This window comes from Neophocaena asiaeorientalis, unplaced genomic scaffold (assembly GCF_003031525.2).
Source record: "Neophocaena asiaeorientalis asiaeorientalis breed wild unplaced genomic scaffold, Neophocaena_asiaeorientalis_V1.1 scaffold657, whole genome shotgun sequence".
NCBI lineage: Eukaryota > Metazoa > Chordata > Mammalia > Artiodactyla > Phocoenidae > Neophocaena > Neophocaena asiaeorientalis.
This window is the reverse complement of record NW_020172727.1, coordinates 864,324-885,992: the sequence shown is the minus strand read 5'-3', so window position 1 is coordinate 885,992 and position 21,669 is coordinate 864,324. Positions and strand designations below refer to the sequence as shown.

The 21,669-nt window shown below is 44.6% G+C and overlaps 1 protein-coding gene across 3 annotated transcripts in view; it reads left to right on the top strand.

The window, feature by feature from the left end:
- SYAP1 (synapse associated protein 1) overlaps positions 1-21,415 on the top strand; it is a 32,320-nt gene extending 10,905 nt beyond the window's left edge. For all 3 annotated transcript variants that reach the window (XM_024740302.1, XM_024740301.1, XM_024740303.1), the window contains 6 exons: positions 1,543-1,616; positions 9,115-9,254; positions 16,195-16,343; positions 17,700-17,758; positions 18,208-18,355; positions 20,474-21,415. In XM_024740302.1, the coding sequence (XP_024596070.1) occupies positions 1,543-1,616; positions 9,115-9,254; positions 16,195-16,343; positions 17,700-17,758; positions 18,208-18,355; positions 20,474-20,601 (698 nt within the window). In that variant the 3' untranslated portion in view covers positions 20,602-21,415. The remainder of the gene's footprint in view (positions 1-1,542; positions 1,617-9,114; positions 9,255-16,194; positions 16,344-17,699; positions 17,759-18,207; positions 18,356-20,473) is intronic.
- The last annotated feature ends 254 nt before the right edge of the window (positions 21,416-21,669 follow it).

Here is a 21,669-nt window from a genome sequence, read left to right as displayed (position 1 = left end):
ACAGAATTTGGATTATAATTGCCACCATTTGCTTGTTTAGGATGAGCCAAATGAACCAGATGCCTGTCCATGTGTCCGTCCATCCATCCATCCATCCATCCATCCATCCATGCAGATAACTTTTCTATCAGTTGGTACCCAATAGGATGTGTCTTCCATTTGACTTTTGAAGAATAGTAAAAGACACTATTTCTGCAAAAATATGAGGACCCTCTGCATTTGCTGTCTTCTGTGCTGACCACCCAGCTCCACAGCCTTAGCCATGCCCTCGGCTCAGACAGTAGAGCTGCTCAGATACACACACACACACACACACACACACACAGGCACACACACACACACCACACACCACACACACACACAAGCACACTCAATTCCATGGGACTCGCTTCTCCAGGTGGTTACTGTTTGTGTGGCATTATAATCCTGCTGAGTTGTAATCATCTCTTTCTTGTGAGCCCCAGATGGTGCAGGCTGGGTGTTAGTTGTCTGCATCCCCAGCTTTTTGCTTCTGAAGACTTAATGGAGGATTTGATCCCAGCCCTTTTGTTTACTGCCTCCAATTTGCCCTTTTCTTTCTTCATTTGCTTTCACTCCTGACAACCCTTTTCTCAATTCCTAAGCCCTTATCTTGCAACCTCCTCATCACCTTGTGTCATGAATCAAGTACAGTAACTTTTTATAAAGGCTTTTTATTTGGAAGTAATTTCCATGTACAGAAAAATTACAATAAAAGTAGTACAGAGAACACCCGTATACCCTCCACCTAGATTGTTATAGTCCCTTTGCCTTATCATTTACGTTCTCTGTCTCACTCTGTGTCTTTTTTATCCGTTCCATTCAGTGTGCATTTCCTAAGAAGTAGGGATATTCTCTTACATAATCACCAGTGGTACAGTTACCAGCTTTAGGAAATTTAACATTGATATAATATTCATAGTCTAATTTTGTCACTTGACCCAGCAATGTCCTTTATACATTTTCCCCCTCAGTACAGCATCCAGTCCTGGGTACATTACTGCACTTTTTGTCATGTCTCTTAGCCTCCTATAATCTGGAACATTTTCACAGCCTTGCTTCATCTTTTATGACATTAATGTTTTTGAAGAATACTCCCCCCTCCTTTTTTTAACTAGACCATTTCTCATTTGGACTTTGTCTGATATTTCCTCGTGATTAGATTCAGATTATTCATTCTTGGCCAGAATACTACATAGATGATGTGTCCTTCTCGGGATATTGCGTCTGGAGGCCCACAATGGCCATCTCTCCCTCGTTAGTGATGTTGATTTTGGTCACCTGGTCAAGGCGTTGCCCAATGTTTCCATTGTATAATTTAAGGAATTTTTTAATCAAATGCATACATGCCTAAGATTCATACGTTAAGTCTGAAGGCTGTGATGAGTGTTCATATTTGGAACTTATTAGTAAATTGCTAAAATGGTTATGTGGAAGCTTTCTCATTCTTTCAATCCACAGATCACAGTTTAACCCTTGTAACCTGTTCTTCTCTTTTCTTCTTTGCCATTAAAAACCTTGTAGAGGCAGCGGTACCACCATGGGTTGATAGTAATGATGAAGAAACAATTCAACAACAAATCTTGGCCCTATCAGCTGTAAGTATCTTGTGATACCCTGTATAGAAATACTTCCTTCCTATCATGGCTTTATCCTTAGCAGAATGTTTTTCTTCTATACAATTTTTAAAATATTTTGAGATGTTAGGAATGTACGCATCAACTTTCATCATTTTTTTCCACTGACTTTAAATTTGCTTTTTTCTTAGGTAGCTTTCTCTTATTGGAAAAGTCTAGCCTATTACACAAAATAATTCTTTCAGCCTTAAAAGGATTCTTTTATGTTATTAAGACAGTCTTTTGAGATGTGCAATCATGAAGTTTCTAGACAGCATTCTAATTGTTCTGAAAGAAATGATTGTATTCTAAATTTTCTCTTTAACTACTATATGTATTTGTCTGAAACTGAAATTGAAAGAAAGAAAATTCCATATGCTGCACCACAAAATGTTCTCTCAGGACTTCAGAGGGAACGGAGTGATACCACCTAACAATCGTGTAGCACCTGACAGTTTCAGGAAACACTTTCTCACACATTATCTCTTTTGAGCCTCGTGGTATGCCTGTGAGGTGGGTAGGGGCTTTTACCACCACTGTACAGGTGTGGGGACTGAGACTCTCAGATATGACCCTCACTTTTTTTTTTTTCGTGGACGTCCGGCATATGGGATCTTAGTTCCCTGACCAGGGATCAAACCCACACCCCCTGCATTGGGAGTGCAGAGTCTTAACCACTGGACCGACAGGGAAGTCCCTGACCCTCAGTTCTTATGTGTCTCCACTGGGCTGTGAACTGTCAGCAGAGGCTGACTTTGGTCTCTGTCCTCAGCATCCAGCACCCCACCTGGCGTGGGACGCAGTGAATAAGGCTTTTTACTATATCAGTGGTTTTCAAGCTTTATTTTTAACCCACTCTTTTTTTTTTAACCAAAGTCAGAAATGGAACCTTGGTCTAGAAAACAAACAAGTGTAGAGCTGGGCTTTTCCTCCCTTCCAGTGCCCCAGGGCACTTTAAGGTTTTCTTCTTCCCATTAGTAAATCCTTAAAGGCCTAAGCGTCCAATTCCAGGTTCATTGTGGACACCGTGTATTTTGTTTACCATGTTACAGCCAAACTTGACACTGACATCACACACCGATTATTTATCCCCAGAAGGAAATTTTGACAGTGAGACTCGGTGTCATTTGAGGGTAAATGTCAGATACCAACCAAGTCCCCATAACTCCTCTGTCCCCCATACCTGTCCCTCTCCTCATCTTCTACATCTCAGAATAAAAGACTCCAGTTATCCACCAATTTTTTCTAAAGGAGTCTTTCTTGAGTCCTGCCTCCCCCCGCCCCCATCCTGACAGTGCTGTGTTCAGAGCATAGCTCTAGTCCACTTCACTGCTGTCACCATGGTCCTGGTGCTATCGTCTTCTGCCCAAGGCATCCCATCCCGACTGTTGTCCCATCCTTGTCCCTTTCCAGTACAAGTGCATCTCAGCAGCCAGAGGGGTCCATTTATGGTGAACACACTTCGTGTCACTCTCCTACACAGACCCTTTTAGTGGCATCTCATCTCTTGTAGACTAAGATCTAAACTCCGTCCGCTGGCTTCTAAGGCCCCTGGCTTTGCCCACTGCTCCCTCGTGCCCCACTGGCCTGAGTGCCAACCCTCCAGCCACTGTTGCTTTCTGATGTACAACTAGATCAGCTTTGTCCTGCTTTAGTACCTTGAACTTGCTGTCCCTTCTTCCTGGAACCTCACCCTGCACCATTCCACAAGATCTCAGCTCAGATGACATCTCCTAGAGGCCTTCCGTCAGCACGCTTTCAGCCCTGCACGCCCAGGTACAGCAGCGCAGAGCCCTGGCAGTCTAAACCCTTGTGTCTCTCCGCGCTCCACCGCCCCCAGCTGGAATGTAAGTGCCGTGAAGGCAGGGACTCCATCTGTGCTGTGCCCTGCTGAGCAGGTGGCGTGGAGCCCGGAGCATAGCAGGTGCCAAATGGTCATCTGCTCAATAAATGATGCAACAAACGTTGCACCCAGGCACGCCTACAAGAGGGCTTCCGCGATTTCGGCATGACCCAGAGGCTTCGAAACAGTCTTCAATCCATCCTTTATGGTGGCTGCTGAATGTGTTAAGGAATAGATTCAATTGCTGTAATAGATCTAAAAACACAGTAGGTTAAATGAGCTGTGAGTTTCTCTCCCTCCCTCCCTCCTTCCCCTTCACAGCCAGTCCAGAGGTAGGTGGTCTCAGTAGGTGTGCTTTGCCCAGCGAAGTCACTTAGAGACCTAAGTTCTTCTTGTCTTACTCCCAAGCAGCCCCTAGGACGTGGTGTGCATGACTGTGTTCCAGCCTGTGGGAAGTGGGAAAGAGGTGGCTGTACCAGACCACCTGAAGGACGAGACCCGCAAACTGCACTTATCACTCAGGCACACACCCCTTTGACAACTTAGACACACAGCCACCCCTGTACTCCAGGGAGCCTGGAAATCCGGTCTCTGGCTGTGTGGCCACATGCGCAGCTGGAACTCAGAGTTGTGATCCTGAAAGAAAGGAAGGTAGAAATGGATACTGGACGGTTAGCAGTCTCTGCCGGAGTTGCCTGACATTCTCTAACTTACCAGGCACTAGTTTGGGACACTTCAGAGTGTATAGCAGAGTAACCCTTTAAGCTGTTTATATTGGAGGGCCACATAGGGCCACGTAATACATGAAAAGAAGTTGATAGTACATTTGTCATTAGAGACTTGTGAGAACTCAATTCAGCAGACCGAATTTAGTAACTGCTGTAGGCCAAGCCTTCTCCTAGGACTTGAGATAAATGAGATCCACCCTGCAGGAGCCCGTGGGCTTGCTAGAGAGCTGCTCGTTGAACGCACATACAGGATTATTCCCTGGAATGAGGAATGTAATACAGGACGCTAAGGACGTGCAGCGAGAGGAACATCTCATTTATTGTGGAGCGGGAAAAGGATGGTCCCAAGGAAGCTTCCCAGAAGTGACGGCACTGGAGCTGAGTTGAGTCTTAGGAGAGTGTGTGGATGTTTGGGGGACGTGAGGCCGGGTTTGGCATGAAGGTAGGGGGTATCGCGAGCATTTGTGTTTGACTGGACTGTAGGATGCAGGTGAAGAAGTAGATAGGCAGAGGTCATGAGGACCTTATACCATTCTGATAAGTTTAGGTTTTATTTTTATTTTTTTATTTTTTTTGCGGTACGCGGGCCTCTCACTGTTGTGGCCTCTCCCGCCGCGGAGCACAGGCTCCGGACACGCAGGCCCAGCGGCCACGGCCCACGGGCCCTGCCGCTCCGCGGCATGTGGGATCTTCCCGGACCGGGGCACGAACCCGCATCCCCTGCATCGGCAGGCGGACTCTCAACCACTGCGCCACCAGGGAAGCCGTAGGTTTTATCTTAAAGGCAGCAAGGAGTCATTGAAGGATTGTAGTCATAGGTAAAATATGTTTCTTGTGGGGGGAGAAATGGGACTGGAGACAGGTGCCCATTAGGAGGCCGGTGTAGAAACCCAGGTGAAACATGATTGGGACAACTTCAGGCTTCGAAATGTTTATTTTGGAAGGTAAAATAACTAAAAATCCATTGAGGGGGAATTCCCTGGCGGTCCAGTGGTTAGGACTCCACGCTTTCACTGCCGAGGGCCCGGGTTTGATCCCTGGTTGGGGAACTAAGATCCCACAAGCTGTGTGGCACAGCCAAAAAATAATAATAATAAAATAAAATCCATTTAGGCTCAGAATTGTTCTTGCCTTATTAATGTAGGAATTATCAGAAACCAAAAATATTGTCAAAATCCAATATGAGCAAAATGAGATGAAACTGGCGCTGTTAGTAGCAGTATAAGCTGCTGCCATCTTCTGTGTCAAAATAATCGTGCTGTTGGATTAGGAACCCCACTTCCAGGAATTCAGTCTGAAAAGATCACCTTAGAAGGGAATAAAAAGTGTAAAGTGATGTTACTGGCACGGCTCTCTATAAGGAAAGATTAGAACCAATCCAAATGACTACTGAAGTGGGCCTGGTTAAGTAAATTATGGCTCATTCAGGGTAGACATAGCTACATTGGAGATGGAAAGACGTTCACGACTCTTGAGTGGAAAGGAAAAACAGATGTTGTATTCACACAGACACGTGCGTGTTTGCAGAGAGACACGCATCCGGGAGGGTGTTTGAGGAAATATCTTACTACGGTTGTCTGTGGGCATTGGGATTTTTGACTGTGTTTTTCTTTGGTGTTCTGAATTTTTGAAAAATGGATGTGTATCATATTTACAAACAAAAAAGCTGTTTAAGAAAAAGAAAGAAATCGAATAACAACAATCAGTCTTAATTGTTTGAGTGATCCAAAACAACAGCCTTTTGCCTTGATTATGCTCAGTCTGTGGGAAACGGGGTGGTTTGGAGACATTCCTTTATATGTTAATCAGTGTGAGTCCTGCTCCACCTCAGAGGAGTTCAAAACCATCCTGGTTCCCTAGGAAATTTGCCTAATCCAGGAAAGCTTTGTTTGCCCTTGGGTCTTTCATTTTGTTTACTTCTTGACTAACTGAAGAGAGCTGGTCCAAGAGAAACATGGACTCTGTCAGAGCTCTTCCAGGTTGGGCATAGTAGGTACTGGTGCGCTGGAGATTCACAGTGCTGCCCACTCAGAATGTCCACATTATGTACTGACCATGCAGTCATGGGCCATATGAGGGTCTTCTGTGATGGGGATGTTTTCTCTAACACAGTCTTGGGTTGGATTTCTTTTTTTTTTTTCTTTTGGCCACACTGCACAGCTTGTGGGATCTTAGTTCCCCAACCAGGGATTGAACTCAGGCCCCACAAGCACCGAGTCCTAACCACTGGACCGCCAGGGAATTCCTGGATTTCTTTTTAATGAGACTCCAGTTTTAATATATTAATGATAAAATGTTTGTATGATGCATTTTATTTTGTCACTGTGTTGACTGTACCTCTTAATGGATTGTGAATTCACTAACCCTTAGTTTAAAGTATCTTAACATAAGCCTGAGTGCAGCAGCATGAAGAATAATTCACTTGGGACTTCCCTGGTGACACAGTGGTTAAGAATCTGCCTGCCAATGCAGGGGACACAGGTTTGAGCCCTGGTCCGGGAAGATCCCGCACGCCATGGAGCAACTAAGCCTGTGCACCACAACTACTGAGTCTGCGCTCTGGAGCCCGTGAGCCACAACTGCTGAGCCTGGGCACCTAGAGCCCATGCTCCGCAACAAGAGAAGTCACCACAAGGAGAAGCCCGTGAGCTGCAACAAAGAGTAGCCCCCGCTCACCGCAACTAGAGAAAGCCCGCCCGCAGCAACGAAGACCCAACGCAGCCAAAAATAGTAGCTCTATTTTTAGTTTTGTGAGAAACCTCCACACTGTTTTCCACAGTGGCTGCACCAATTTACATTCCCATCAGCAGTGTACGAGGGTTCCCTTTTTTCCATATCCTTTCCAACGGTATTTGTGGTCGTTTTGATGAAAGCTATTCTGACAGGTGTGAGTTGATATCTCATTGTGATTTTGATTTGCATTTCTCTGATGATTAGCGATAATGAGCATCTTTTCATGTGCCTGTTGGCCATCTCTATGTCTTCTTTGGAAAAATGTCTGTTCAGGTCTTCTGCCCATTTTTTAATATATTGCAAATATTTTCTCCCATTCAGTAGGTTGTCTTTTCATTTTGTGAATGGTTTTCTTTGCTGTGCAAAAGCTTTTAAGTTTAATTAGGTCCCATTTGTTTATTTTTGCTCCTGTTTCCTTTGCCTTAGGAGACAGATCCAAAAGTATTGCTATGGTTTATGTCAAAGACTGTTCTGCCTGTGTTCTCTTCTAGGAGTTTTAGGGTTTAATGGTCTTACATTTAGGTCTTTAATCCATTTTGAGTTTATTGTTGTATATGGTATGAGGAAGTATTCTATTTTCATTCTTTTACATGTGGCTATCCATTTTTCCTAGCACCATTTATTTATTGATTGATTGATTTTTGGCTGCGTTGGGTCTTCATTGCTGTGCGCGGGCTCTCTCTAGTTGCGGTGAGCAGCGGCCAGTCTTCGTTGCAGTGCACGAGCCTCTCATTGCGGTGGCTTCTTTTTGTTGCGGAGCACGGGCTCTAGGCGCGCGGGCCTCAGCAGTTGCAGCGCACAGGCTCAGTAGTTGTGTCTCGTGGGCTCTAGAGCTCAGGCTCAGTAGTTGGGGCGCATGGGCTTAGTTGCTCCACAGAATGTGGGATCTTCCCAGACCAGGGCTCGAACCCATGTCCTCTGTGTTGGCAGGTGGATTCTTAACCACTGCGCCACCAGGGAAGTCCCCCCGGCACCATTTATTGAAGAGACTGTCGTTTCCAATTGTATATTCTTGCCTCCTTTGTCATAGATTAATTGACCATAAGTGCATGGGTTTATTTCTGGGTTCTCTATTCTGTTCCATTGATCTAGATGTCTGTTTTTGTACCAGTACCATACTGTTTTGATGACTGTAGCTTTGTAATATGGTCTAAAGTCAGGGAGCATGAGCCAGCTCTGTTCTTCTTTCTCAAGATTGCTTTGGCCATTTAGGGTCTTTTGTGTTTCTGTACAAATTTTAGAATTATTTATTCTAGTTGTGCAGAAAATGCCATTGGTATTTTGATAGGGATTGCATTAAATCTGTAGATTGCCTTGGGTAGTATGGTTATTTTAACAATATTAATTCTTCTAATCCATGAACATGGTATGTCTTTCCATCTGTGTCGTTTTCAGTTTCTTTCATCATTGTCTTACAGTTTTCCAAGTACAGGTCTTTTACCTCCTTAGTTATTAGATTTGTTCCTAGGTATTTGTTTCATTTTGATGTGATGGTAAATGGGATTGTTTTCTTAATTTCTCCTTCTGATATTTCATTGTTAGTGTATAGAAATCAACAGATTTCTGTATATTAATTTTGTATCCTGCAACTTTACCAGATTCATTGATGAGCTCTAGTAGTTTTTTGGTGGCATCTTTAGGATTTTCTATGTATATCATCATGTCATCTGCCAACAGTGACAGTTTTACTTCTTCCTTTCCAATTTGGATTCCTTTCATTTCTTTTTCTTGTCTGATTGGCAAAAAATGCCCTGGGAATGCAGTGGTGACTGAGAAAGACCCAGTGCCGCTTCTCCGCAGATCATGGCCAGGCAGGGGAAAGTCTCATTGTTGGTTCCCTTGCCGAACCTTGGCTGAACACTTGCCACCCTGCCCAAAGGGCCGTTTGGGCAGGGCGGCTCAGTAGCCGTGGGCCAGGTGGCTTCCCCCAGAAGACTCCTCAGCCTCGGGCCTGGCTGTAGGCCTCCCACGATGCTCTCTCCAGTTGAAACTGTTAAAGAATATATGAAAGGATTGGTCATTCTCCACTGTCTCTAAGGCAGGCAGGATAATGACAGCTCAGTGTACTTTGCGGCTGAAGCATTTAGGAGAATTCAGTGTGTCAGATCACTGGTGTGTTATTACTTATTAATTGCAGTCTATGGTTTTCCCCATGTTTTTCCTCTTTTTTTGAAAGGACAAGAGGAACTTCCTTCGTGACCCTCCAGCCGGCGTGCAGTTTAACTTTGACTTTGATCAGATGTACCCTGTCGCCCTGGTCATGCTCCAAGAGGACGAGCTCCTGAGCAGGATGAGATTTGCCCTTGTTCCTAAACTGTAAGCAGTGGGATCTCGAGCCGGAGTGGCATGTATGGCCCTGGTCATGTACCGGGTATCGGAGAAGAAGCATGGGATGGGGGCCAGGATGCTCTCAGACGCTCTTTGTGAAAAGGGACTCTGCGACCCTTCAGCAGCACCCTCCCAACCCCACCCCCCACATAGGGTGCCATAGAATCAAAACTCAGGGTTTTGATTTTTTGAGAATTTTGGGGTCCAGATGATATGTGCTCTTTTATCACCAGTTAGAAGGTAGAACAAATTTTCCTATAAAAACAGCAGAAGTGCCCGTGCCCTCCTGAATAAAATTAAGGTCTCCCGAGGCCCATCAGGACCTGGCCGCTGCCTTTTCTCCACTCAGGCTCTGCTCTCTGGCAGCAGCAGTCTTGTTCTGCTTCCCACCCGAGGCTTCTCCCTCTGCAGATCTCTGCTTGTCCATTAAGCTTCAGCACATGCATCCTGACTTCTGTGACATGACCATCAGCAGAGGCCACCTCCCTTCCCCTCTGCCACCATGGGTTCTTCCTCACCTTTTCTAATTCCAGTGCCTTCTTTTGAATCTGCCCCATTTTTAAAGTCAGCGGTCTTTGGTGTTCCCTGACTGTTCCTGTTTTATGACTCTCTCTTCTTGTTGTATGATGTTATATTACTGTTCTCTGAGGACATGAAGTCTGGCTTTCTTGAGGTACCCTTTTTGCTGTGCTCTTTCCCTGCATCTTGGATTTGGGCTGGCTCTGTGGTTCGTGCTGCAGGCTTTTCTTACCCGTCCTTTGGGACTGTGTGCTCACCAGGGCCATTTGGGCAGAGCGGCTCAGTAGCCCTGGGCCGGGTGGCTTCCCCCAGAGGACTCCTCGGCCTCCAGCCTGGCTGTAGGCCAAACAATGGGGAGAGCCTGAGCCCTGCGGCTTCAGTACAGCCATGTGCCCGCGTTCTCAGCTGTACCGACTGTCCCTGAGTGCAGAGTCCTGGGCTCCCGGTCTCTGCTGTGCGGAAGTTCAGTCCCTGGCTGTCTCACCGCTCCTTGGGGCCTTGGCACCAGCCTTCAGAGCCGCCCGGTGCCTCCTGCCCCCACGGGATGCCTTTGAGAGAAGAGTGGCAAAGCTCTGGGGTCAGATGCGCTCCCGCAACTCGAAAACCATTCGAATCACCCCAAGCCGCACGTTGGGCTCTCTGCCGGTTTCTCAGGACTGTCCAGAGGCCCTGAGGCGCTTGGACATGTGGCCTGGGGTGCTCGTGGCAGGCATGTAGTTTTAGTTATTGCCAATTCTACATTCCCTCTCGCTGCTGACAGTAATTTTAGATTTCTTTTAAGCTTTGGAGAATTGATATTTGGCAAATAGTATTTTTGTTTTGTCACCAGCTACGAAAACTGCCCATTGAGTAATATAATTCCAGTTTCCTACTGCTTATTCTGTTAGGGAAGATTTAGAAACTAGGGTTATTTTTTATGAGTCTTTATCTGTTAGGAATATTTACTGAAGTATTTATGGATGAAAGGACATGATGCCTGGCATTGCCTTAAAATATTCCAACCCCACCCAAAGAAAAGCATTTATGCAGGGGAAAGGGGCATAGGTTTTGAAACGTGGTTGGCAGAATGCTGGTAAGTGTTGAAGTTAGGTCACAGGTACATGAGGGTTCATTGTTCTAGTCTCTCTACTTTTGTTGAAATTTCCATATTAAAACAAAACAAAAATGAACCATCACATACAAATATAAGACTTCAGGACTTTTCCTTCCGGACATACAGAAGTACAACCTTTATCATTTGGGACATTTTTTCTTTTTTTTTTTTAAATTAATTTATTTCTTTTTTTTGGCTGTATTAGGTCTTTGTTGCTGTGTACGGGCTTTCTCTGGTTGTGGCAAGTGGGGGCTACTCTTCCTTGTGGTGTGCAGGCTTCTCATTGCGGTGGCTTCTCTTGTTGCAGAGCACGGGCTCTAGGCATGGGCTTCAGTAGTTTTGGCACGTGGGCTCAGTAGTTGTGGCTCGTGGGCTCTAGAGCATAGGCTCAGTAGTTGTGGCACACGGGCTTAGCTGCTCTACGGCATGTGGGATATTCCAGGACTAGGGCTCGAACCCATGTCCCATGCACTGGCAGGCAGATTCTTAACCATTGAGCCACCAGGGAAGCCTTGGGACACTTTTTCTGAGTAGAAGCCATCATTAACCAGGAACAATTTAGAAAACAAAACAAACACTTGCTCTGTATTTCAAAATGCCTTTTAGTGTGTTAGCACTTCCCTGTGACAGCAGTGCTAGCACGAGACAAGGCCCTGCTGGTGTCACAGGGGCACCCTCTGAGGCCTTCCCGCTGATGACAGTAGGGAAGTCACAAGTCTTTCCAACCTCAAGCTGTGATGTGCCCATTGTTTCCCAGAAGGTGTTCACAGCATACGAATACTTTAAAATAGTCCATGAAGGTATATGTGGTCAGATTAACGTTTGGGCGTTGCTACAGCCGATGGATTTCTTTATCATAGGACTTCTCAGAAGCTTTAGTATGTCATCTGCTTTGTGACTCTCTCTGTAGGGCAACCGAATATCTCTGCAGTGTGCCTGTGATCTCTTCCTCTTACATCAAGAGGGAGAGACTCTGGAAAAGAAAACAGTCCAGATGTTATTAAGAGAGCAAACATTGCCCATGATCACTGTAGAGAGATGGTATTCCTGTTTCATTTTGGACATTTCATAGAGGTCAGAATTAAAACTGACCTTGAGGGCTTCCCTGGTGGTGCAGTGGTTAAGAATCTGCCTGCCAATGCAAGGGACACGGGTTCGAGCCCTGGTCTGGGAAGATCCCACATGCAGTGGAGCAACTAAGCCTGTGCATCACAGCTACTGAGCCTGCGCTCTAGAGCCTGCGAGCCACAACTACTGAGCCCTCATGCCACAGCTACTGGGCCTGCGTGCCTAGAGCCCATGCTCCGCAACAAGAGAGGCCACTGCAATGAGAAGCCCACACACCGCAACGAAGAGTAACCCCCACTGTCCGCAACTAGAGAAAGCCCGCACACAGCAACAAAGGCCCAATGCAGCCAAAAATAAATAAATTAATTAATTTTTTTTAAAAAACCTGACCTTGAAAATATTCAGGCAGCCCACTACCTCCTGGGAAGGCTAATCTCAGTTTTGTATAGCTGTGATGTTAGGGTTTAAGACCCTTGAACGTATCTGGGTAAACAGTCAATCCTAGTTCCTTCATTTGGTCCCCAGGTGTCCTAGTCTCTGTACCCCCTCACCATCCAGGGCATTAACCTGTGAAAGTGAGTTCCCCTAAGTGAATATGATGTGCTGTCTCATTGCTCTCACGGGCCCAGCCGTTCCGCGGCATGTGGGATCTTCCCGGACCGGGGCACGAACCCGTGTCTCCTGCATCAGCAGGCGGACTCTCGACCACTGCGCCACCAGGGAAGCCCTGTCATGTTGCTTTTTAATGCAGCCTAAGATTTCCTTAACTCTTCTAGCAGCTGCGGTGTACTACTGTTTGCACAACTAAACTTGTGGTGGTCTTTGACCCTTTATGAACCATTGTTAAGTCAGGTCTCCCTCCTGTGATCTACTTCCAAGAGAAAAAGACAGTTATGGGAATTCCCTGGCAGTCCAGTGGTTAGGACTCAGCACTTTCACTACCTGCCTTCAATCCCTGATCAGGGAACTAAGATCCCAAAAGCCATGGCGCAGCCAAAAGAAAGAAAGAAAAAGACAGTTATGAGGCCTCATGATTATGGGAAGTGCTGCTGGGCACATAGTAAGAACTTAACAAGTAAGAGGTCATTTTTCCTGTGACCATCTGTTTTGGCCAACAACTTGTCTTATTCGTCCCTGAATCCCCCCAGTACCTAGCATAAGGCCTGATGCATGTGGCATTCGGTAAATATTGGTGGAATTAATGAAAGAAAAGATGAGTTGTATCTAGCTGCCTATCATCTTGTTACCTGACCTAGCTTGTGTAGATAATCGTGCATTTTGCTTCTGTCACTTAGAAAGCTAGCTCCCTGACCCAGCTTCACCATTCTTAGATGTGACAACAACGTGTTCTGATGTCCTATCTAAGGCCAGCCCTGTCCTCATTCACAAACCTGAGTCTCAGTATTTTTTTTTCTGTTCTCACTGGTTTTCTTCTACTCCTTCAAAGTCTTCTTCTGTCATGCTTTCTTTCTCGACTCTCTCGGCTTTCCTTCTCGACTTTCTCGACTTTCCCTTCCATTCTAAGAACCTGCATCCCTTCTATTAAACCAGGGGGTAGAGAGGCATTCTCCTACCCTTTTGTCCTCTCTACTAGCAAAGCATTTTTAGAACATAAAATGAGGCACAAAAAAAAAATCCACACGTCCTCCGCAGGTCACCAAAGCTGTTCCTTGTTTTGTATTGTTGTTGTTTTGGGAGGGGGTGTTTTTTGTTGAGTCATGTTTTGTCTTCCACCTTGGAGATTTTTACTTAATTACTCTGAGGTGAGCACAGTCATCAGTGTTTTTTTTATTATTTTGAAACAATCAGAAACTTATGGAAGGGTGGCAAGTACAGTATAAAGAACTTTTTTAATGAATCCTTTGAGATCTGATACCCCATCACCCCTGAAGCTTTAGTGTGTATTTCCTACAAACAAAGATTCCCTACATAATCAGAATGTAACTATCCCAATCAGGAAACGGTCACTTAATGCCTTATTACTGTCTAATTCTCAGACCCTGTTCAGGTTTTACCATTTGTCCCAATAATATCCTTTTTAGCAAAAGGATCCACTTCAGACTCACATGTTGCATTTACAGTAGTTTTAGTGTCTCATCAGAGTCTCCTTGAGTCTGTTGCATCCTGTCAGGCGGCACGTATTGCCATTTTGTTCCACTACTGTCCACACTTTGGTCACTTGATGAAAGTGGTGTCTGCCAGCCTTCTTAACTATAAAGTTACTCCTTTCCTCTATGAAATTAATAACTATTTTCTGGGGAGGTACTTTGAAGTTCTGTGAATATCTCATTTCTCCTCAAATTTTCTATGGATTCATGTATTTATGTATATCTCTGTGGACTCATGGTCCTGTTTTATGCAATGGTTATAATCCACTGCTATCGTTATTTATTTTGATGCTCACATCATCACGTATTTGCCAGTGGAAGCCTGTTCAGGCTGGCTTCTGTGTCCTTTTGACTCATCCCCATCATTTTTTTTTAAATTTATTATTTATTTATTTATTTATTGTTGGCTGTGTTGGGTATTCGTTGCCGCACGTGGGCTTTCTCTAGTTGCGGCGAGTGGGGGTTACTCTTCGTTGCGGTGCACGGGCTTCTCATGGCAGTGGCTTCTCGTTGTGGAGCTCGGGCTCTAGGCGTACGGGCTTCACTAGTTGTGGCACGTGGGCTCAGTAGTTGTGGCTCGCGGGCTTAGTTGCTCCGTGGCATGTGGGATCTTCCAGGACCAGGGCTCGAACCCACGTCCCTTGCATTGTCAGGCGGATTCTTTTTTTTTTAATTAATTTATTTATTTATTTATTTTTGGCTGTGTTGGGTGTTCGTTGCTGCGTGTGGGCTTTTCTCCAGTTGCAGCGAGCGGGGGCTACTCTTCGTTGCGGTGTGCGGGCTTCTCATTGCGGTGGCTTGTCTTGTTGCAGAACACAGGCTCTAGGTACGCAGGCTTCAGTAGCTGTGGCACATGGGCTCAGTAGCTGTGGCTTTTGGGCTCTAGAGCACAGGCTCAGTAGTTGTGGCTCGCAGGCTTAGTTGCTCCGCACCATGTGGAGTCTTCCCGGACCAAGGCTTGAACCCGTGTCTCCTGCATTGGCGGGCGGATTCTTAACCACTGTGCCACCAGGGAAGTCTCCCTATCATTTTCTGAGCCCTTCCTTTCTGGCATGAGATAGTCCTCCAGGCTCACCGTGTTCTTCCCCTGCTGTAACCCTAGAATTGGCCATTTATCCAAGGAGTTCTGGTTCCTTTTAGTGGAAAGTGGTGTTTAGAAACTAAAGTCTAAGCATTAGGCATGCTCATGGTTTTTGGGGTGTCACTCCTCCTTGGCCCACTCAGTGGACAGAGCTAGTGTGCTCATATACACACACATGGACTTGTTTGCATCTCTCTCAAATGAAAACCATGTGTTCACAGTGATACTTCACAACAGGGATCATTCTAGAGTTTCTCTTTCCATGATTGTAACTCCCTTTTCTGATGGTGAGAAACCTGGTTTCCACTATCCTTAATATTTTTCCTTAAGCAATCAATCCCCTTGCGAGTGACCAATCTTCCTTTTGCGCCACCACCCACTCCCGAGCTCAGACACCCTCCTCTCTCTGCTCAGGCTCTCACTCTCCATTCCAGGCCGCCCCCGTATGGATACTTACCTTACCCCTCTTGGGCACCAACGCCCCACCCCAGGTGACTAATGTGCAGCCATGTTTGAGAACCACTGGGAGTTCTCAGGTTGAACTGCACTTCAGTCGTTTCTTTAATCAACCATCTTCCACCTCATTGCTAACTGCTACTGATTGCTAGTTATTTGCAAGCTACCAGACATTTCCTCTCATGAAGAGCAACACCCACAATACTTTATTCTCACTGCTTGAAAGCGTTTAATCCTTCGGTAAACAGCAGACAGGTGGTGGAGCCCCGGCTCTGCTTCCGTCTCCCAGGTTGCTCATGGTGCTTTGAAAGCAGTACCCTGTTTTCCTCTGCTGAGGGCAGTGTTGGTATTAAAATACCAAAAAACACTGAGGTTTCGTTAGTGTTCTGTAAACTTGCCTTTTGCTGCTGTGGAGAATTTAGCTATTCTCTTTATCCTGTTATTCAGCTTTCAATTCAAAATCCAATGAGAATTTCATCTGAGCCTCATTCAGATTTGAAAATGTCCCTAACAGTCATCTGTTCCCATCTCCACTGCAACAGCTAAACCCTGCACACACTTTATGCATGCCTTCTCAAATGTGTTGTCGTTTATCTTTGAAAGTGTGAAGGAAGAAGTGTTTTGGAGGAACTACTTTTACCGCGTCTCCCTGATTAAGCAGTCAGCCCAGCTCACGGCTCTGGCGGCCCAGCAGCAGGCTGCCGGGAAGGAGGAGAAGGGCCACGGCAGAGAGGATGAGCTGCCACTGACAGGTATATCCAGAGAAGATGTCACTCTGTGGGAAAAAAACAAAAGAGTTACTTTTAAAATAGTCTTCATTTAGAGAGTCTCATGAGCTTGTCATCGTGTGTATACCAGAAATGTCATCGTCATCTTAGGGAAAGTTCTTTTCTTTCCAGAGAAAATGCTCATTCTTCCCTTGTTGCCCTCTCTCTGACCCTGCTCACCGTCTTCCCCCAGCTTTCTTTTACTTTGCTGTGTTTCTCTCGTTCTTCGGGTTTTTTATTTCTTCCTTTTTATTTCTCCCTCCGTCACCAGTCGTCTTCCCATCTCTCTCCTTGCCCTTTTTATACCTTCTGTTCTCCGCTGACTCAGTTCCCTGCTCTGCTTCATTTCTCCGTCTTCCATTCAGCCTGCTCATTTCCCCAGTGCTCCAGTCTGCAGAACAGAGCTAAGATATCCAGCCTGGCGCTAGACACGAGTCACTTACACATGTGACTCTTCCTTATTCTGACAGTTTTACCCCTGGTTTTGGGGGAAAGTGGTTTATAATATCGGCAGTGATTTAATACCTATAATAAAAGTTGAAACAAGATATGTATCTTGTGTCACATTTTTAACGTGGAATGAACACCTGCTGTGTATAGGTACCCGTTATAACTGGAGACTTATCCGTTCATGGAATTTTACATGATTACACAAAACAATGTGGCCTAAGGCACAGGTCGTGCGGACCACTAGGAAGGTACCTGACGCTGCATTTAGGGTCAGAGGAATGTCATGAATCTGCTCTACACAGTACCATTTGGCATTTTGCATGTAGATGTTAATATGAATCCCAGGTGTCTCTCATTCTTTAGTATTCCTTCTTTATTACTTTTATTGGAAAATGCCATTTTAACCAATACTGCCCGTGTATCAAGATGGGCTTAAGACAGGATTCAGTAAAGCCCGTCTGTGGTTAGGTTGAGAAGATAGAAGATGCAGCCTGTGAGGAAGAGGAGCCACTGTGCCTGAGCGTTACATTTTACTTTGTGAGAAAAGGAAAGCTTGATAAGTAGCTTCATTCTCATTATCCTAAAAGAAAGAGCAGAACTATTCTTCAGTGCATTTTGCTAACACTGAAGTCAAAATTTATTTCCTGCTGGAAATCTTACATAAGGGGTATTGAATATGATGATACATATTAAAAAGATCCCCAAAAGAAAGAGGCTGAGATGGTTTCATCTGGGTAGTTCTTACTGCAGAAAAACGGAAAGCAGAACATTAAAAGCTAATTTCCGTAAATTATTTAGTATGATCATGCTTGTGGATAATTTAGTTGTTGTTATAATATGTATTCAGAATTGAATCAAGCAATTCTTGTCTCTTTTATTCTCACTTCTTAGAGGCAGTGCGGCCCAAAACGCCACCTGTTGTAATCAAATCTCAACTTAAAACTCAAGAGGTAATACAGTTTTACATTATACCTAGTAGCTGATGTCTGGAAATGAAGTAACTCTGTGTTGACTATCTCAGATACCATTTCAAAACTACTTATGAATATGGGTCTTATCTGTTCTGAAGAAGAGGGGTCCGGTACTTGAAGAGTTAAGGACCTACAGCTGAGACATGAGATATTCCCTGGCATCAGTAGTTCAAGATGTGCTCGTCAGGGATGGGACAGAACGATTGGAGTGCTCCAGACCATGAATGAGCGTAGAGATTCAGGTGGTAGCTCATGTGGTTACCGAGCCAGTGTGCAGGTTAGGAGGTGGAAAGCAGCAACCATCTGACTAGCAGAGGAAGGGAATGAAAATGAGGCTGCATTAAATTGTGAGATGACCATAAACACGAGCTCTAGTCTCTATATGTTGCTTCAAAAACCATTTCCAGAGCTCATTTGTTGCATTTCAGGATGAAGAGGAGATTTCTACCAGCCCAGGTGTTTCTGAGTTTGTCAGTGACGCCTTCGATTCCTGTAACTTAGATCAGGAGGACCTGAGGAAGGAAATGGAGCAGCTGGTGCTGGACAAAAAAGAGGAGGAGACAGTCGCGCTGGAAGGTACAGAGCCAACGACATCACCGTTCCTGTCCCCAGTGCCGAAGCTGACCATAGAAAATTGTTATTCTGGAGCAGATACACAAAACTGTGTCGTAACTTTTGCATCAAAACTGCTCCTCTGTTCCCCACTAGAAGGTGGATTCTAGCACACGTGACCTCATCTCCTGTCCCTCTGCCCTTCTAAGCACAGAGGCTTAGAAAGGAGAAACAGATCCAGAGAGGTTAAGTGAGTCTTCCAAGACGTCTCAGCCCTGAGAACACATGGCCAGGAGCGGGCAAGAAAGCAGGCACACCCCTTCACGTGGAGATGCTGCCCTGCAGCCTTCTGCTTTCAAAGCTGCGTCCTGCTGGGGTTTATACTCTAGGTAGAAGACTCTTTTCCCAGCTGCTGTGTGCCACTGGCACATCGCCTCTGGGAAGGAGTGGGCTGCCTTTAAGAAACCAAATTAGCTTAAAAACTAAGGTAATTTAGAAAAAAAGTGCAAGTGATGGGACTGCGTTCTTTGGCACATCAGGACAAATTACTGGCTTTCTACTAGATAACAAGCAAAGGCTTGGGTTAATCATCATTCATGAAGCCTTCAGAGACTCACCATCGCGGAAGCCAGCTGTTCCCACTGTTGTGCAGAAAGCACTGGTGAGAAAGCTGACCTCCCAGAGGTGAACCGCCTGCCCACGTGCACACTGCACACTGCGGAGGGACTCTGCAGGAGAGAACTGCTGGGGGAAGCGGCTGGTGGGGGAAAGAGAAGCGAGTGGGGAAGTGAAAATCTGGGCTCGCTCCCCCCAGGCCCCTTGTACCCCATCTATTTTCTGATACGATGGCTGCTGGCCACCGCGGAAGGAAGGCGGGCATACGCCCCGCGTGCAGCAGGCAGTAGCTCGAGCAGGCTATGCCCTGCTTCCCTTGCTGGTGACGACTAGTAGCACAGAGCCCACGGAGACTGGAAGGAAGCCTGGTCAGGATTCACGTGGCATTGGCTGGCCGTTCAGGGCAAGCTATTCTTTCTTTGAATCCCTGCCCTAGTGATAATTCGGACCACTTAATATTCTTTCATATGTTAGTTGTCTTGGCTCCCCCCAGCTAAATTGTAAGTTCCTCAAGGGCAGGTACACCTTGTCTTTTTATCCCCTACAGCACCTAAAGTAGAGCTTAACACCCAGTAAGCACCTAATATTCATGAAATCGGTGTTTTGCTACGCAACATGGTCACTGCTATAAAAAAATTGAAAACATTTGGTTTTTCTTTTCTCTATAGGTACTAAGTTTAAGGTTTATTTTTACAAGATGAAAATGAATTTTAGCTTTTACTTTTTAAATAGCTGGTTTGTTTTCTGGCTGTTTTATAACACTACATAGCAGATGCCTTATCCTATATGTATTTGCATACACCCGTATGTTGAGCGTCCAAGTGGCAAGTTGCAGCTCTAAATCTCACCGGTGTGAGAGCTCAGGTAGAACCCACATGGGGGGCCAGACTTTGGCGAGAGACTGCCTGACTTCAGGTCCTGGTGTCTTTTGCCACTCGTGGGAGACCACTAAGCACAGACTGTGGAGCCCTGCAGATGTGGTTCCATCCGTATGTCTGTCACTGTCAAGCTGTGTGACCTTGGGCAAGTCACTTAACCTATAAGCCTCCATTTCCCCATCTGTCAAATGTGTATAACTGTATCTTTGGTCCACGTATTATTCTAAGGATGAAAAGAGTGATATGTAGAGAGCACTTAGCCCTAGGCCTGGCTGAGTGAGTGCTCGAGAAATGTTAGCTATTTTTGCTACCATCATCATCACTGGTAGTGGTAAAAATTAATTTGCGACCAAATAGTAATTATCAATTATCCATTTAAATAGAAGGAAAATCAGAGGCCTAGGTAAAGAAAAATAACATGCAAAACTTACAACATCTGATACCTTTGCTTCTACATTTAATAAGTTTATCTTTCTAATCATATTAGTTAAAAATCTGTTCAATTTTTCTGAGCGCACACAGTGCTGAAGGCTGACACAGTAAATATTTCCGTGGTAGGACTTACACAGGTAATTATAGTGGACTGCATTGTTAAGACTGGCATTAAAAATTCAGAATCTTTTTTTTTTTTTCTCATTGTTTCTTTTAGAGGATTCTGCAGATTGGGAGAAGGAACTACAACAGGAACTTCAAGAATACGAAGTGGTGACAGAATCAGAGAAACGAGATGAAAACTGGGATAAGGAGATAGAGAAAATGCTGCAGGAAGAAAATTAGCTGAAACAAAAGAATAATCCTTAACATTCTGCAACTGACATTAGATTCTAGATGCTGACACTCGCTGAATCAGAAGGCACAAAAGAGTATGACTTTATGAAATTCAAAATTATCCTTTTTTCAAGCTGAAACTTGCCTCTTCTACTTAAGAAAAAGTACATAGGACAGTTATTCTAATAATCAAAAAGGGATGTTTTATGTAACATTTCTTTAAATCTAGTTGGAGGTGTTCTTGTAGTCAGTACAGACATCTTTGTCACAGAAACACAAGTAAAATTTTAGAGTTCTGTTTTCCGTGAGGTCAAAAATAAAATATATTCTTCAATTGTGGTTTTCTAAACATTTGTACTTCTTGTTGCATTTTTGTTGATACATATGCGTTAAAGTACCTACTTAATGGATTGATAACTATCAAAATGACCAAATGGTACCAAAGAACTTAAGAGGAAGCACTTTCAGAACTGTTTTCTTGCAAGTATTTTCTAAAATTCCATCTGGAAGCCAAAAGATAAAATAATTATGTTGATTATAATGATATAAACATCACTCAGTTTGACATTGAGAAATACTGTTTCTCAAAAAATATATATTTGTTTTTCTTTGGGGTCTTTTTTTTTTTTTAATTATGCCACATTTAGTAACGTTTTCCTAAATTTCACATCGTGCTTTTTGTAGAAAGCAGGGTCTTTCATCCTTTTAGTGTTGATGACTGTCAGAACGCTGTTCACCTTAAAGTCTCATGTTGTTTAAATCGTCACCACATATAAATGTTTTTGCTTTTTTTGTCTTAATTAAACTGTCAGTCTTTATAAAATTGTGTTCTCTGAATACAACTTTTGGAACTTCATTGATCAATCCTGCCTGCATTCTGCTGTAGCAGCACGACCGTTCATAGAACGTGGTTACTTGAAAAGGACAGATGGCTGAACATCTGAACACTCCACGGCGTTTGCTTCCCGAACCTTTCGGATTTTTCAAAGAGCCTTTATTTCATAAAAGGGAGTAGAATTAAGACAGTTCTTATAGGGAACATGTACTTATTTATAGTCTTGATCCCATAAAAATTAG